Source organism: Acyrthosiphon pisum, chromosome A1, assembly GCF_005508785.2.
Source record: "Acyrthosiphon pisum isolate AL4f chromosome A1, pea_aphid_22Mar2018_4r6ur, whole genome shotgun sequence".
Taxonomy (NCBI): Eukaryota; Metazoa; Arthropoda; class Insecta; order Hemiptera; family Aphididae; genus Acyrthosiphon; species Acyrthosiphon pisum.
In genome coordinates this window covers 137,095,368-137,113,978 of record NC_042494.1, presented here as the reverse complement: position 1 = coordinate 137,113,978, position 18,611 = coordinate 137,095,368, and the positions used below count along the sequence as shown (strand labels likewise).

General features: G+C 29.2%; 2 protein-coding genes across 3 annotated transcripts in view; both read right to left on the bottom strand.

The window, feature by feature from the left end:
* Positions 1-4: 4 nt before the first annotated feature.
* On the bottom strand, positions 5-14,708 carry LOC100574541. Of its 2 annotated transcripts, none has more exons than XM_008187323.3 (8): positions 14,263-14,708; positions 10,267-10,539; positions 9,123-9,255; positions 7,991-8,130; positions 6,879-7,010; positions 6,078-6,260; positions 2,431-2,700; positions 5-255 (listed from the first exon to the last, which is right to left on the bottom strand). In XM_008187323.3, exons 1-8 carry the CDS (start codon positions 14,399-14,401, stop codon positions 125-127), a joined length of 1,401 nt encoding a protein of 466 aa, XP_008185545.1. In that variant the 5' UTR covers positions 14,402-14,708; the 3' UTR covers positions 5-124. The 2 variants fall into 2 exon arrangements, with proteins under 2 accessions (XP_008185545.1, XP_003246195.1); XM_003246147.4 differs by having other exon boundaries at positions 10,267-10,569; positions 14,263-14,707.
* A 202-nt stretch (positions 14,709-14,910) lies between these two features.
* Positions 14,911-18,611, bottom strand: part of ACYPI41475 (MD-2-related lipid-recognition protein-like) — an 11,560-nt gene continuing 7,859 nt past the window's right edge. Inside the window, 1 exon segment of the mRNA NM_001293550.1 lies at positions 14,911-15,410. Within this exon segment, the coding sequence (NP_001280479.1) occupies positions 15,145-15,410 (266 nt within the window). The 3' untranslated portion in view covers positions 14,911-15,144.

The following is an 18,611-nucleotide window of genomic DNA, read 5'->3' as shown; positions in this document are numbered from 1 at the left end:
TTTATACATGGAAAAATTAACAAATAAATTATTAAAATATTTATATATACACGGATATTATAGATTATATCTGATCGCCAATAAATTATGTTTTGAACACGCTATAAAGAGAGGAACTCGGAAATCATCGTCTGATTTTGTTCTTGTTGCAGCCCGTGCCGAGTTGTTGATAGGCGATCGAGAATCCAATGTCCCTTTCTCTAACGGTTACACTGTCCGTATGGAATCTGACAATGATTGGTCCAGATGCATAAGCTGAAACGTAAAAATTAATTTATTGTATTTTTAAAACCGTCATTTACCGAGTTCCCATCGATTCTCGACTGCAGCATAGTTGTACCTACAATAATAATATACATAAAACGTTGATTTGGCTAACTGTTAAGTCGCTTTCTTTTTTGCGGTAATTGTCTTTAAAAAACTGCTATTCACATAACTTTTTTTACAATTTTATTGTTACTGTTTCTCAACGTTTTTTACCCGTATAGACTAATTTATTGTATAGGTATACTATATATATATATATATTACATATTAGTTAGGTACCTACTATACTAGAGAGTATTAGAGACATAGTGTTTATGACGTTTCGGATTTTATGATTTTATTATTCAACAGTCATTACTCATTACGAAAACAATAAATCACATCATTTAAAACAAAATACCTAGGTATATAATTTAACACTAAATTAACTTTTAGTTATTATGCATTGCATTAGGACGATTTGCTTTCCACGGTCTTAATAAAATATGTACCTACGTCTAGTTTTTCTCTTTAAATTAAAATTGAACGATCATATTAATATTTTTCCAAATATGTTTCCTGATAAAACAAATCACTCTCGTGGCTACTTCAGTATAGGTACAGGTGTTATGGTGACTATTTAGATCCACGAATGTAATTAAATTATATTTCATATTTGTGCAGAAAAACAATGTTAAACATTGTCTGTTTTATCGTAAGACAATGCATTACTTATTATTTGTTATTACTTATTTCACTGTCTCATTATTTGAGCTCTTATCATTGTACTAATAATATAATTCTGAAGAGTTTGTACATTTTTGAACGCTCTAATCTCAGAAGCTACTGGACCGATTTCAATAAAAGTTATATCAATATAGATTAATAAATTGAGAATCGGAGGTTTTATACGATTATTCTTATACAACCCCTATAGGTTGGTATAGGGTGGTTCAAGCATGAGTTTTGTTTGGATCACGATAGGTAAATATTGTTTTTGTTAAATATATAATTATATATATAGAATTGCCATTGGCTACAGAGATAAAATTTAAAAATAAAATTGGAATAGCCTAAAACGGACCAGCAATGCGTTTCTATAGGATTTTTTTTAAACAAAAGAAAATTATATTACAATTATTGTTGTTGTTCAAATGTACAACAGAATGCAATATTAATATATATAATTATATTATTATATTTATTTTTTATTTTATATTTGTAACGTATAAACTAAAAAACTACTCTATCGATTTTTACGAAAGTTTCAGAGACTGTTCTTAGATATATCAGAAAAGTTTAGAGAGTAGTTTGGACCATATTGGAAAATATACCAACGTCCAACTGCTATATCTAATCCACCGCAGGCGGATGCCTATCTCGAAGGAATTAGTTCACAGATCTATGTACAGCAATGCCGATTTTCCCGTGAACTTCAGTAACTTTAAAGTTTAGTCAGCAGTTTAGATAAACTAAAACCAAGATCCGCCGATATACCTAGTGTCTTATTTTATGTTTGTTCATTTTTTCCCGGATGAAGTCGGTGATGTATACTACAGTAGTAGGTATAATATATACATTTAGAAGTATCTAAATAGCAGCATTTATTAATTTTGATTATTATTTGATCAGTATACTTCTTATTAGTTCTTTGGAAAGATAATGAGTTGTAAATACCTATAGGCTATAATATTTTCCTTTCTAAAGTTTTATCTAGGTAAAGCATTTATATAACTTAAATCTTAATGTAAAGATTATAACCATTCCTGTACCTATAACCTACTCGCTAGACAATACGATCTTATTCATCATACTTTTCATTACAACACTATTGTAATTTATACAATTATAATATTATATTAATATCAACTAATATAAAATATATATAATTCGGTATCTATGTCATCTGTTATTCACTAGTAATCAGAATATTATTATGTTACTTTAATATTATTTGATCAATTGTATTATTTTGTTTTGATCCGAATATACTTTTAAGGTTTACTTATTTAATTATTTTGACATCAACTGCAGGCACGTCCTCGTTGGGACCGACACCTCTCCACCTGATCGACGAGTGGATATAATAAAAAGTTAAATAATATTGTATGCATATGAATTTTACCCCATACCCCCCACATTGCTATACGGCGCTTTATCAAATATAGACGATCGAGTACTTACACGTCACCGGCGTCGCGATCGTGTTGTTGTCCTGTGCGCCCAGCGGGTCGTTTACTTTGATTTTTTCCGCAAACTCCTGGATGGCGAGACCGGACAAACTCCGTCCGCAGAATTTTTCCGCCGTCGGCGTGTACACCTCCACGTTTCCAGTAGCCGCCAATATCTCCTCGCCTATGTCCAACATACCTCCGGGAATGTGTAGGTAGTCATGTGTAACGAGATCGCAACTCACTTCGCCCGCCCGCCCGATGCCTTCTTCGAGCGACGGTCCTGCATCAATCAAGTGTACACGAACATTATTACTTATGTCCTATATACACCCATCACGTAAACTTACGTACATAAACTAGCCTATATGTAGGATTATAAACACGCAATATAAATATGTTGATTTTTAAGGGTTTTAAATGATTTTGTAATGCGATACGCAGACACCCATAAAGGGTGATTCACTGAGCATGATATTTTTTCGTTAAAAATGCAATAACTTAAATCCTTTTTTTTTAAACTCCAAATGTAGGTATCCAACGCATACCATAATCAAAATTCGAATGAGTATTATAGTTTTAGAGTTATTGAACTTTGTGTACTAAGGATAATAGATCCATGCTAATGGGTTTGGAATGTATGGGGGCTATGATGATTTGAAAATTTTAGTATCTAATTAATAATTATTACTGTTGATCTATCAAAATTTACAATTTGTAAAATTAGTCCAAGTATAAAAAATATCATAATCCAATATTAAATATATTTTAGAATTTTGTAAAACCATTTTTAATAACTATTATCCGTATAGTATAAACATTTTAATAACTGACAGACTATATCCTTAGGATTTTGAATTAGGTACAACAAAATATTAAAAATAATTATCCACAAAATAATCACAGTAAAAAAGGCGGTTTTTCTTATTTTAAAAACAGACGTTTGTATCGTTATACACGACACTTCTTAAGTAGTACAAAAATCTCAAGAAATAATGGTCTTTAAGTAGGTATATTTAAAAATCAAAATTTGAATAAATAACCTAATTATCAAAGGAAAAATGGAGGTGATCATGCTTGGTGAATCATCCTGTATACTTACACAAACCTCTATATAATAGGTACGTCATTGAAAAACGATATTATCCTAAAATGTTGGTTGATATAAATATATTTTTTTTTAGTCTCGACGCGTGGCTATTAAATCAGGCACCACAACTGTCGTTTGTCTTAGGCCCTGTTTTTCTCGTAGGTCCTATTAATTATTACTAGGCACTGTGCCTATAATTCTCTAGTGGTATCTAATGATTGATCCGGCCCCGAACCTCGGTAATGCACTATGATTAACGATTAATAATTATGCTTGTGCATGTAGCATAATATATTAATATATATGTATATTGATTGAAAAATGCACGTATGTAACCTAACCATGGTATAAGAAATAAGAAGTAGGTAAGCTCAACACAAACCTAGTTTGCGCATGTGCATCGCCTTAAATTTTTGTGCATACCGCATTGTATACAATTAAACGTATACGTGTGACATACTGACGTCAACTTGAATTTATTGTTGGTTGCATGTATAAATTATACGTTGCCCCTTAAAAAAATATGCCCAGATTTATCATTGAGCATACTTCTTATTCTTACACCTACCATGTTTATAACCATAATAATATAATTGTATAATAATATGTACTATTGTAGCTATACTGTCTAGTGTACCTACTTATAGTGTACCTATACCTACGTTATACGTTCGAAGAGAATGCAAAAAGTCGGATGTTTGGTCACCGGCTCACCGCAGAGCGAAAATAAGAAGTTTATAGTTTATTGAACACAGTAATGCAGAGAGAACAGTTTATTTGTTACCCAATGCCGTGGGAAGCACACAGCCTGGCTTCTCGAAAGTTGTGAGTTTTTCAAACCATATATACCTATATATAAGTGAATACGTACACGTGGTTGCACTGGTTGCAGTCAATCCACTATAGTTCAGATTTCATCGGATAACGATACGTCGTTCCACGTATAGTATTTATTTCAGCGTACAGAAAATTACATTATATTATAATAGTATAGTGTGAGTTCCAATATACGGCAAGAGAAATCAGCAAATGCGTGTGTGGGTGATTATCTACTTATCTATATAGTCAGTGGCGTAGATACAATTTTTTTCTGGGGGGGGGGGGGGGGGGGTGGGTTTAAAATATATTTATGATACAAATTACAAGTTATTAGTTAAACTAAATGTCATTTTTAATTTGTTTCAAATTGGTATTAGTTATAAATAGTTGCAATAGTTTTATATTAGACTGTTATAATAATTCATAAAATAAAATCCTCTTGACATCGTTATTGCTGTTTTTGTCGATTTTATAATTGGTTATTATTTCAGTAATAGTTATCGAGGCCTACCTATTATAAAATTGTTATTGACGATAATTTTGTCGACTTGTCGTGCTATATAATTTATTATTTGTACCGTCGGCAGTTTTCCGAAAGTCTCTTATCACAACAATTTTCCCAAAACAAAATACCAATATAAAAAAGATTTTTGTTTGGGGGGGGGGGGGGGTTGGAAACCGTACCGGACATACTTAGTACCTATTCTACATATCTAAAAGTCTAGACACGGACAACCAGACATTATTTATATTGTAATTTATTATTATAGGTGTGCGCGTCATACACCTCTGAGAGTAGGCACAGACACGAACCACTTGTCCCAGACCAGTCCCCTAGGAACGATTTTGGGTTTTTATACCAGGCCGAATGAAATACCGTCAACTATAATAATAATCATTCACCTCTGAATAATACTTGTTATTTATTATTTATTATAATAACTATACATAAAAGTTATAACATTATGTTTTGTATTGTTTATAAGTAATAAACCACGTGCGGCAATAATTGTATGATAAACTTAATGAGATATAGATTTCGATCAAAACCAGTATTGAAAGACAGTTATAGACAATATTAATTAACAGATAAACATAAAAGATTATCTTAAGTGTTATTTTTCCATATTGAAACACTGTTTGTGAACTGTACATATTATATCGCCGGTAAAATTTGTTTATACCATCTTTCACGCGTGATCAAGTTTTTACTATAGAAAATGTAAAATACGTTCTTAGTACTTATATTAAATCAAACAAATTAGGAGTGAAATTACGTTTAAACGGTCATTTTATGTCATTATGAACACTAAAAAATAACTTTGTGTTCATGAGAACCAGTATAAGTCTTATTAACAGTGTATATAGGAACCACTTATTTATAACCACCTACATTTTAAACAATATATTGCAATACGGATAGAATGATCTATCAATTATTATTACTGAAAAACACTACTATACAATAGATATTAATATTATTTTCGACAATTATTTGACGTTGTTTTTATTTTATATGGATCGAATTTGATTTTTGACTCCCTGCAGCTAAACACGTCCGTTTTACGTTTATACGAATATTGACGTTGTGAAACAGGGAGAACAAACGATAAATAACAGTATAGTAACATATTTAATTTGTATTAATATGTATATCGTTATACCGTATTTATTGTTTGAATACCCAACGATTCCGGTTCACGATTACCTACTATAATATTAAATTATTATATATTATTTCATGTACTGACCTTCCATAGAGTTTATACCGAACGTAGAGCCGGGCACCTGCTGGAATTCGACCCGACAAGTGTTCACCGACCGTTTGATGCACACCGCGTAGTCAAGTCCTGATTGGTACATACCACCTGCGTAGTTGAAGCTCTGTATGGTGCCGCTGAGGCTGGTATGGTATTGTAGACATCCGGTAGGCGCTACAGTGCAAACGGGCACAATCAGGTAAAGGTATATTATATTTTAATTTGCACTGGAGATCTCGGGAACGATTCCATGTCTAGCAACGAGGGAAAGGGGTTACATTGCTGCAGGTTATTATTATAAAACGTGAATGATATTATATTATAATATAAGCATAATAGATTAATATCGTATAATATGATGGTTCCTACTACTTATAGGTATATAATATATTAATATGATATTATATCATTATGCATACTTCGTGCTAAGATCGGCATTTAAAGCTAATATTTTAAAACGAATTATAATTGTTCGTGTTATTTAATTTAGGTAAGTTATGATATTACATAATATAAATTGTATAGGTAAATAATCTTATAAATTTAAAAATATAATATTATATCAATAAAGTGTTGTGGTACTTATATATTTATTATATGGGCCGTTTTTATATTATGTGCAATAATTTTTCTAACATTTGACGATATTTTAGATTGCATAATATTAAATTTACATTATATTATATTGATTTTACTGCTACTGTCTGCTAGCATGTGAAGCATAATATATTGTATAACAATTTAATATCTTATTTAAATACTTATATATTGATTGAATAAATATTAACTCACCGACGGCCTGAGGATCGGCAAGACAGTCGATTTGGGTGATACGCACCTTCCACGAATATCTTGAAGACTGTGACGTCATCATCATAAGTGCTACAGATGAGCCACCAGCTTTAGGGTCTACCGGGAAATACACTGGGAACAAAAAAACACATAAAATATTATATTCACAGTAAAAATATAGCATCGTGTTTAAGGTGTAATTAATTTTGGGGGCCCAAATTTTACTCGATTTAAGCATATATCTATCGTTTGGGCGAGAAATTAACCGATCGTTTGGGTGAATTTATATTTAACATGGTGCAGCACACTGTTGGCAGTGCTCTTCCTCTGACCCAGCAAATTTGGGTTTAACAGAACCAATTTTTTGTTGTTAGCTTAATATTATTAGGGTGAATTATTGTCCTAATATCAAACTTAAAGTTAAAAAAATTATTTGTGTTTATATGTTGAATTTTGTTTGTTTACGATATTATTTCCCATAATCAAACGCAAATCATCTACCAACTCTATATAATTTATATAAATGTATATGAATTTTTATGAATTGTGCCCAAGAAACATTTTTAATCATACCACTTACCAGTTTTTTTTTTTTTTTATTAGCTTTTAGTTTAATTATTACAGCTCCCACTTACCAGTTAAAACAAATTAAAAAACCTAAGCCTCTAAAAATGAAAAATGTATTACACATGTTAGGTATCTAAAAAAATTTCCACCAAACGAAATACCTATGTATAAACTCGTCCAAATTACATGTATATATTTGCCTAAACGATATGTGATTTTAGGAATTTTGCCTAAATGCATACTAATCCGATTTAGGCCACGTATTTTAAATTCAAAATCTGTTAATTATATGATTAAATCCCAGCAATTGTAGTTTTTAGAATAAAATTACATATTATTACGGACGAGCTGTTAATTAATATAAGAAAACGTGAAGAGGAAAATATCATCAATACGTTTTCCTTATTACATTCGTCACGTAAAACTCACGTTTCCAGAATTATAAGTGTAATTTTGTTAAATTCTACGTGAGTATACTGATAATAGAGGAGCGACTATTAACTGAGGAAGCGATTATTCAAAGCTATTAGAAATAAATTGCATACAGTGTTGACCGGTGTTATTTCCGCACAATTCGGTTATTCCAATGCCATTCGGTAAAGTAGTAGATATGATTAGACGGTCTTGACGACAACTGCCCAAGTACTTGTGTGGTCCCCTCAATGAAAATTCTTCCAAGTCCAATCTGGAATGATAAAACAATCGCGTTTTGATAATATTAACTATGTATTATACTGGTATAAAACTAATAAAAACTAAAATTGACAATCGTGTTAAGTTTTTAAAAAAAAGTATTGCGGCAAAAGTTTTTTACACATTGAAATACTTTACTATTACCCTCTAAAGTCTAGAATCTAGAAAATAATGTTTTTAAAATTTAACTATTTTATAATACAAACTTTTAACTAAATTATTTATATAAAAAGTGGTCTTTGTGAACTTTTAAGTACATAATAAAATAACTAAATATTGAACTAAAATCAAAACTTTTCAAAAAGTGATAATTTAAAACAAACAAAATTAATTCCGTCAAACCGATAAGCATGGCGCTTTGGCATAACTTTGTGAGGGAGGGGCAATCAGATTAATGAATGTAGGGGAGAAGGTCATTCGTAAAAGAATTACTGAATAAATTACTGTCTATAATCATTTGTGTGTATTGTAAATTGTAGTAACTAATATAGTAATATCAATAAATTAGAAAACAAAACCAAAATAAACACCTCATAATTATAATTTTACAAATATTTAAGAATTAAATATAGTACTTATAAATATATTTAGTGCAGTATAATTTTACATTAAAACATCATAATTTTTGCTCTGTGATAGTTCTTAATAGTAGAATTTAGATCTTACATAATTTTATCACTTCCCCAAGTTATTGTTACCACCTAGGGTAATTTAAGTCAGTCACAAAAAAAAAGTGTGAAGTATGGTTTAAATTCTTATAAATACATTTAATTAGGCCAGGTGTTTATATTAATTAAATAGTAAAAGGTAAAGTTATATGGCTAAGTAGATAACTTTTTCCATAATTTATATATAACTTTTAAAACTGCTCCAAGTACCCCCCCCCCCCCCCAATCTCCCATTTGATGGCATATTATTGTAGTTAGTATTGTGTAACGAATAACGATACACTAGAAATTCGATTTAATTAATGAAGTCCCTTACCTCAGTTGACACACATTTCTATTCTTGATGTCCACGCGGAAGTCACAAAAAGAAGAGTCCCAATCTTCGTTGGGATAGCTTGGATTGACAAAATATGATACGGGGTCATCGGTGGCGTTGTGGCAACTCTTTTCTGTAGCGCAAATCACAAAGTTTATTAACCTTCCGGTCGTTGAAAAATGTGGTTTTAAAATGTATTCCGTTAATATGGAAAAAGAACGAGTTCTACATTTTGAAATAATTACTGGTGTGCCAATGACTTTTCCGAATATAGATAGGCATTTTCTGTATATACAATATACACGATTTGTCATAGTATTATGTCACGCTGGCCGCGGGCAACAAATAAAAACATTATTTATTTAATATTTGCTTACCCGTGATGAGGTACCATCTAAATTTAAATCAGTATATTTTATATACTAACACTGTCTCTTAAATTCAGACTTTCAAACAAAAGTGAAATGTATCAAAATTACACACACTTGGGTATATTTATTGTAACCGAAGAAAACGTAATATTATATTATTATTGTGTTCAACGTTCATAATGGTTCATAGAAATTTGTGTATATGATATAATAAAATGTCTAAATATTATTATTACCATATTATAATAGGCATATATTATATTATATACACGAATCACATACTAGATATAACTTCTGTTGGCATACATACTTATATAAGTATTTTTTAAATGTATTATTATCGAAACCACAATCATATAGAAGAAACGTCAGTCAATCGTGACTCGTGAGGCCCACACAGATTAAAGGGTCTGTGCAAAAACCAAACAACTTCATTTTCCTAAATATTTTCACAAAAAACAATAAATAATTTAAAAAAAATAATTTAGTTTTATTTAGAGTTTTGGATCAACTAGAAAATACGTACTTTAAATTGCAATAATCGTTTATATTATATCATAATACAGGGTTCATAATTTTCCGAAAAGTACCTAATGTTTTTAAAATATAAATATACGCATAACTATATAAGATACAAGGCACTACATCGAAGTGCCGTAAATCGTAAATCCGTTCTGCGACAAATCGATTTCGAAAACGTAGAAAACATCGTTCGGGGCAAATGATTGACGAAAAACATATATAGTTTTCGTATATTATTGTCGGGCACGTACCTGCTATGGCGTTTCGGCAACACTCTTTGATGTTTGCCGGACACTTCTCCTTACACTTATCCGCCCGTTTTTCACTCATCGTGCTCTTGAGGGCGCTCGGCTGCGCGTCTGCCGGCACGGCTCTCGTCTTCGACGTCTCCTCTCCGTCCGCCGACGATTTGTTGACGACGTGCTTGGCCATCGGAGCGCCGTCGCGGTCGCCGGACGCGGGTCTGGACGCCGCCCTCGTGGACGCCACGCTACTGCCGCCGCCGCCGGTCTTGCCCAGCTGATCTGGTTTAAATAGATTCTGATATAACAGGTCTGAAATTATAGCGGTTTTTTTCCCTTTTTATAGATGTTTAAAGAGTGGCTGAAAGTTGGTACGAGTGTCATACGCAATATTATAATATAAGTAACTATTTTTGTAACGAGTGGCTATAGCTGTCTGCGGCTGATATAGACAAGATACGGTAAAGACGTAAAGTTTTACAATATATGACTACAAAAGCGAAATGGGTAGTAAAAGTTTTCGATTTTTGCAAGTGTTATTTTACGATATCATATTATTATGTCATCACATGTGCGAATTATGAGCATGATAGGTACTTGTCAAGTATACCTATACATAAATTATGTTTTTGTATTTCAAATACCTATTTAGAAAAAATTCATAAAAATCATATGCAATATTATTTTAAATACTTATCTCTGCAATTTTATAATTAAAATGTAATATATTTAGGTAATAGGTATATTATAAAATACTAGCTAGCCGACCTTCCTCCGGAAGAAATTATTTTTTTATAATTTAATTTAAAAACATATGACTATTTTTGGCTATACAAATAATATAATATAATTACATATTGTAGTTATTGTTATAACTACAATAAAATATATTGTTATTGTTATTTATTTTAAAAGTAAATTTTAAATATTTTGTAAATTAATTTAACTTCTTATTCATTCGAAATGTGAGTGTTTTAGTACCTACTGGTCGACGGCCGACGCATATTTCTATATTAAGTTTCAAACTTGAAAATTGTTGATTCTACAGTAACCAAAATCGTTTATTTTTTTACTTGAACGAATCGAAATCTATAAAACTACCGAGAATAGGTTCTAAATATTCTTGGCACACAGTTTCAACCAGTTGTAGTTATACTATTACCGATTAAATAGTAAACGAAAAATAGTTATAAAATGTATCTATTCACTATTACACGATATACCAATTATAAATGAAACTATTCATAAAATATATGTTATATAAGGATATTATAATATACTACGGATTAGGGGTAATCGGAAAAAAAATCCCCGGAAAAAAATACTAAATATTTTTATGTGTTATTTTTTTACTGTGAGTGGTGACACAGAACAATCATATTATATAACATTTTAAGTTTTGAAAACGTAATATTTTATTTCGGGGATTTAATTTTTACAGAATTATACCAACATAAAATGTGTATTATTATAGTAATATAAAATGTCATTGTTAATTTTTCGAAAATTGTTTATAGTTATTTATTTATATTATTATTATCTATATTTTGAATAATATTTTTGTATAGTTTTCAACTGTATTATTTGACGTATCGATCATTCGAAATATTTTTATATGGTTTACCTATTTGTGAAGTTATTAAGTTAGTTAATTTAAATTACACGTAATATATTATCGTATTTGAAAACAAAATATTATTTATAAATTATAATATAGGTATAATTTTTATAGAATTAACAATATAATATAATATAATATACGTAGGTATTTGTAATTAAATATTAACTATAGATACTAATTATTAACGTTTAAAAAATATTTGTTCAACCATTTGCATGTGGTTGTGAGTAATATTGTAGTCTGGGGATTTTTTTTCCGGGTTTGTTCATCGGGGAATTTTTTTCCGGGGGATTTTTTTTCTAATTATACTAACCTAAAGGTTTGATAAAATTAAGAATTCTCTAACTGCGCCCGATTATGTAAAAACTAAAAACCAAAATCAGAATAATATGACCTTATAATCATTATGACGTGTGAAAAGCAAAAAAAAAACCAAACACGAGAAAATTTATTATATTCAGCGTATATCTGTTTTTTATTTAAAAGATTATCTACATCTTTAATCCACCTATTGTTGTAGGTAAATTATAACCAAAATTTAGAACATTAATTTTTTTATTATTCTGCCACCGATGGGCAATCGGCTTCATATGAAATGTAAAAAAAATAACCAAACTATTAAAATATCTAATATTACCTAATAGGTACCTTACTTAATAGCCTACTGGGAAAAGTTATCGGCTGTTACACAATTTTACTCGGGTAGTCGGGTAGTATCGATATTAACTGAAAAACCAATATTACCTGAATAATATTATATTTATGTATAGTAGGTACTTAAGGTAGTAAGGTATGTACATGACAAAATATATATTATATATTTTGTCATGGTAAGGTACTACTTATATGGCTTACTTCTTAGAGTGGCGTTTGTCAATAATATTCATAATAATGTATTATACGTTTCCAAATTTGTTTAAAACAGAACTTTTTATTTCAATCAATACATAAGAACAGGATTGACGGTAGTCATTTATTATTTTTATTATTCTCAGAAGTACCTACATGATGGCCGTAAAAAATATGCTATATTATACAATAATTTCAATTTTAGGGACCATATTATTATACTACAAAATGTCCATAATTTATTATAATATGAGTCATGCGTATACGACTATAAATATAAAGGTACTGTCTAATACTTTAATGTATGACAGTAAAACAATATGCTGTATTATAATACATATCTAAAGCTATGTTAAGATTTAATTGTTATTGCGAAGAGAAAACTGTTAAACTGTTTGTATTTTAATAATTGTGTTACTGTGCGTTATTACGTTATTATTTACGGTAATGTCTAAATAGACACAATTATACTTCATTACTAGCAACTTTTTGGATAGGACGATGAGTTGAAAAATTATAAAATTTTGAATTAATTTCAATCAATCCCAAAGTAAAACATAATATAGGTACATTTTAAATTTATTGTTCTTGTAATCATACAAACTCTTAACTCATAATGATTATTGTTCATCAAGGAAATTTAAACTGCTTTTAAAAATGTTGTTTAGATGTAATAAACTAAAATTTAAGCAATTTTTACTTATTTTTTCTAAGGTGTAAGCTACTCGATACTGATAAAATATTGTGAGCAGCACGTATTGTGAATAAAATAAAGTAATATTTTATTTTACATATTTAAGTTAGGTATAGGTACAGTTTAAAGATAATTAATAAGTAACTTTTATTAAAAAATATTTAAATATTTTTAAACAAGTAATTTAATTGAATATTTTTTTAATTTGTTGTCAATTTGTTTAAATCTTTTCATTAAACCAGTTGTCAAAATATTTTTAGAAGTTTATGGAGGGGTGGAAATAATATCTTCTGCAATAATTGTACAAGACCCGTCCCCCCTAATTATAGTAATGATAATAATATAATGTAAACTGTTCAATCGTTAATTTTACATATTGGCAGTGTCAATAATGTAATTTTACAGTTATTGCATTTATATGGGCGTATCTCGCCAGAGGTAATGATCGTAACATTTAAAACAGTTATAGTCGCTTATATATTTATTATTTATGTAACAAAAAAAAAACTGTTTCTGTAAAAATCATAATTTTAAAAATACACGATATTATAATTGATATTGTTGTACGACCGTACATTTTAATGTCCTATATTATTATACTTAATAATAACAATGTTGTTAATATTGTAATACCGCATATCTTATTGATGATTAAAAGTAAAATCATTGAACATCTCATGGCATAATTAGGTATCTATTATTACTCAAAATGACGCTTATAATATTATGAGTTATGACATAATTATAATTTATATTTCATATAGTATAATAATAATATGTTATAGTTAACAAAAATAATAATATCGATAAACGAGATCTACTTCCGGCATTCCGTACTTACTTTTATCGTTCTTGAGCTCGTCCAGCTTGATACTGGTCACGCAACACGAACACATCACCATCACCAATACCAGGGTACATTTATTGATACGTATCATGTTTAGAGCTTCGGTGCTCAACCGTCTACTGCGCGAAAACATGTGATCGTTTCCGTAAGATAACTTCGCCTTATATACATCGACCCAGATGTGCGTACGGCATTCGTCAGCATATTTTAATTAATCGTCGTTATTATTCGTCTTGGAACACCCAGTGCGTCTCTCAAAGGATCATTAAACTTTCCTCTTTCCGGACCGTTAAAAATCAATTGTTCAAAAGGTAATTATTATTATTATTATTCGTAGTATTATTCTCAACCTAACAGTTTGTCGCCACTATGTCATATCGCAGACACAATTCACCTTTATACATGCAAGCGTGTGTGTGTGTGTGTGTGTGTGTGCATGTTTGTGTGTGTTTGCGAGCGGCGAGATGTGTGTGTGTGTGATGTGCATGTTTGTGCGTGTTTGCGAGCGGCGAGATGTACTTTATTACACACCAGAGACGGACGTTTCATTCTTGTTTTGTAATTATTACACACCAGAAAAATATAACAATGCCAACATCAAATAAAAATATAACAATGCCAACAGTACATAATATTAATATATAATATATTAATATATAATATTTTATTACTATTATACGACAGTCGACAGTTATGTATGTATAAATTGTTATAATATTATATACATATGTGGGTATATATACTGCATATTATAATCATATTCTTTGAAGTTATATTATATTATTAAATAATGTAACGAATAATGATGTATTTTATTATAATTGCCACTATGGGATCCAATATATATATATGTAGTAGTGGTATTTTCGATTTCTGTTAAACGATCTTAATATCGAATTTAAAGCAGCATACGTCCTTCCTATTGGCTTTAGGTCCGTCATCCCAGAATTTCAACTTAACTGTGTAACTATCCTTAGGATATTTTGTGGTTATGTATAAAGTGTACAGCCAATCCTGTTCGACGTTCATCACAATGGGACAATTAGTGTACAAGCATGCGTTCGGGTCCATGTCCATAAACGGCAAATCCCCCGTAGCAGTTTCAGCGTACAGTCTTGTCTTTGGTTTCTTTGAACCGAATTCTGAAATTAATTTCTAAATTATTTAATTTTCTTAAATGCAAAGAAAAGACAACAGTTTTAATATCACAAAATATAATATAATATTTGAGTATTCATCTGGATCTAATACTATGTAGTATGGACGGCGTATATAAGTTATGAATACAATAATAATAGGTATATGAATTATTGTGAGTGTTCAAAGTATTTTAAGTTATAATTTATAATGTTTAAAATTATAATAAAATTGATGTAAAAAGTAATTTAATCTTAAACAAAAAAACCTAAAACAAATTTTAAACTTTTATTGCGCTATTAAGTTTAATTATATTATTAAGTTTATTACAGGTTATTTGAAGGAAACTTGGACGATATGTTTTTAATGTTATTACTAATGATTCTATTATATTATGTAGATTAATAGTACACCTATTACCTATATGGACTTAGATTCAGATAATATACAATTTTTTAACTATAAACATTTAAAAAATACATTATAAAATTAAATCGAACCAAATATAGAAAATGTTTATTCAAAAAAGTAAAAAATATTTTTATTTAAGTACTGTAAATGTTGTTTTTACTATCTTAATTTTTTTTGTTTTTTTTATGTATTGTTTTCATAAACATTTTACAATATTATATTTGTACTGGAATTAAAGTAACTAACCTAACGTAAGTCTAATCTAACAACGCATAAGCGATTTCATTAGTAATAAACTAATAAATAATAATACACCAAATAATCATTGTTTATTTATTATTATCATCATATTTACCTATATACTTACTTATATTTACTTTGTCTCTAATAACTAACTAATAAGTCTATAGGCTATAAGTAAAACATAGTTCCAAAAAAACTGTCATCTTTCACTATGTTTACGTTAAATAAATATTTAAATATTAATGACACTATCGGTATAAAGTAAAACATGATGGTTTATTATATTATATTTGTTATAAATAGTTTAGTGTTTACTACTTAGGTATAACTAGTTTTCAACTTTTATATTAATGGTTTAATTATATTTTTAATTTAAGAATTATAATATCAACCCAAATATTATATAATACTAGTTTTAATATTTGATAAATTGTAATAGTCTACAAGGTGATAATATTATAATATAATAGATAATTATAGATACCTAACAAGTTTTACATACACCAACCAGACAACAAACCCATCACCATCCGAATTCCTTGTAGCATTTTTATTCGCATCCGGGGATACTGCAGACGAGGAATGTCGGCGGATGTACGCGTATATATCATTATACAACCGTGTTCCATTATAACTATAAGTAGGTATGTTTCCTATTCAAATGGCTATTCAATGAAAACTGTGTCAATATATATTTTTTTAGCTTTTTTTCATCGTATGAACACTGTTTATTATATTATCATACAACAATAATAAGTCATACTATATTTTAATTATGGATATTATAATTTTTTTGAGAAACTTTTTCCAAATAATAGTTTTATAATTAGGTAAAATTATTTCTATTACAGCTTTGTAAATATTCTCTTATGATTCAAATCCTAATCAAAATGTATGTCGACAATAAATTTAGTTGTTCGCATCGATGCCATTATGTTGGTACTAAGGATTTTGTCAGTTTCGAATTCTAAAATTCCATTTGTTAAATTGTATTTATGTAATAGGTGTTTATTCATTGTATTTAGTGTTTAGCCTTTTACTGATTGTATTTGAATGTGTTTGAACATAATTATGTGGGGAAAATTGTATATAGAAAATCGATTTACAGTGTACCTACACTGTACAGCTTATATATCTACAAATAATAGCCATAAAGTATATGCTATATACTTACCTATAGCTACCTATTTGTTATCGAATTCTGTGATATTGTAATTAAAATTATTGATACCCACTATAGCAGTTAAGCCTTATTTTTCTAATCTGGTATCTATATATTATGTAAGAACTACGTATTAATATTTTTTACATACTAAAACTAAGTAAAAAAACCTTATTTATCTTCAATTAATTTATACAACTTTTTCATAATTTATAGTAAGTTTATATTGATTATGTAATACATTTTTATACTCACGAAGTTATCAAACCCAAGATACAAGTTATTTATGCTATATAATTCATAATTAATAGGCAATAGTCAACAGATAATATTATACCTAGTCTACATAATATTATATATATATTACTAGACGTGTCCTCACTAACTGATTGATCATAGAGCCTAAACTATGATAGTTAGAGATTTGACATTTTCATGGTACCTTCGTATCTGCAACATGTAAGGGTGCACTAAGAAAAGATATTCCGAAATTCACATTTTAAAAAGGTGCTCACTCAAAGATTTTGAGATCCGCCATGAAAATTGAAAATTTTGTTTTGTTTATAAATGGTTGCCATCGCAGGTTACATATTATAATAGTCATCGTAGAAATTAGAACCTCCTTTTTTGTATATAAATAGTTATTGGTGGCTATTGGTTAATCGGGCATATTATGATGCAAAAGCATGCATCCAATCGTCGTGTTTATGGCGTAGTCGAGTGGTAATCTAATATCGTCTATATGGGTAGTAGGCATATTCTATACTATAAATGGACGATATTAGATTTGTATTAAGTTATATGTACCTATGTAGAAAGAATACGGAGTGTAACAGAAAGATCTATCAAATGAAATAACTTTTGTTCTAATCAATAATTAATAATTTTCTTTTATACCTACATAATATTTTATTGACTATTGCGCTATACACGCACAATAGAACATTTTTAAGACTCATTAATTTGAAAAGTATTAACTTTAAAATAAAAAAAAAGGTGGGTAAGTGGATTTCGCTCTGCTGTACAGTAGGTTACAAGTGGGTCACTGTATAATGGATGGTATTAAATTTGAATTCAATGATATAATATCATTGTATAAGAAAAACGATTCTGAGCGGAGACGGTATGTTAGTCTAGGTATAAGACATAATATTATATTAGGTACCTATAATAAATTCCAAATTAATCATATCATAATATTTATTAGGTACTTATAACGCGTTATACATCAACAAAAAACCGTGGTACTATCATAGATATATAATAGTATACTTTAGAAGTTTCAAGTACCCCGATAATATTATACTATCACAACACAATAACTAAATAGTTATCCTAGGTTTTTAATATGTAATTTCCGTCCCAAATTTGTACTTAAATGACTATAAAA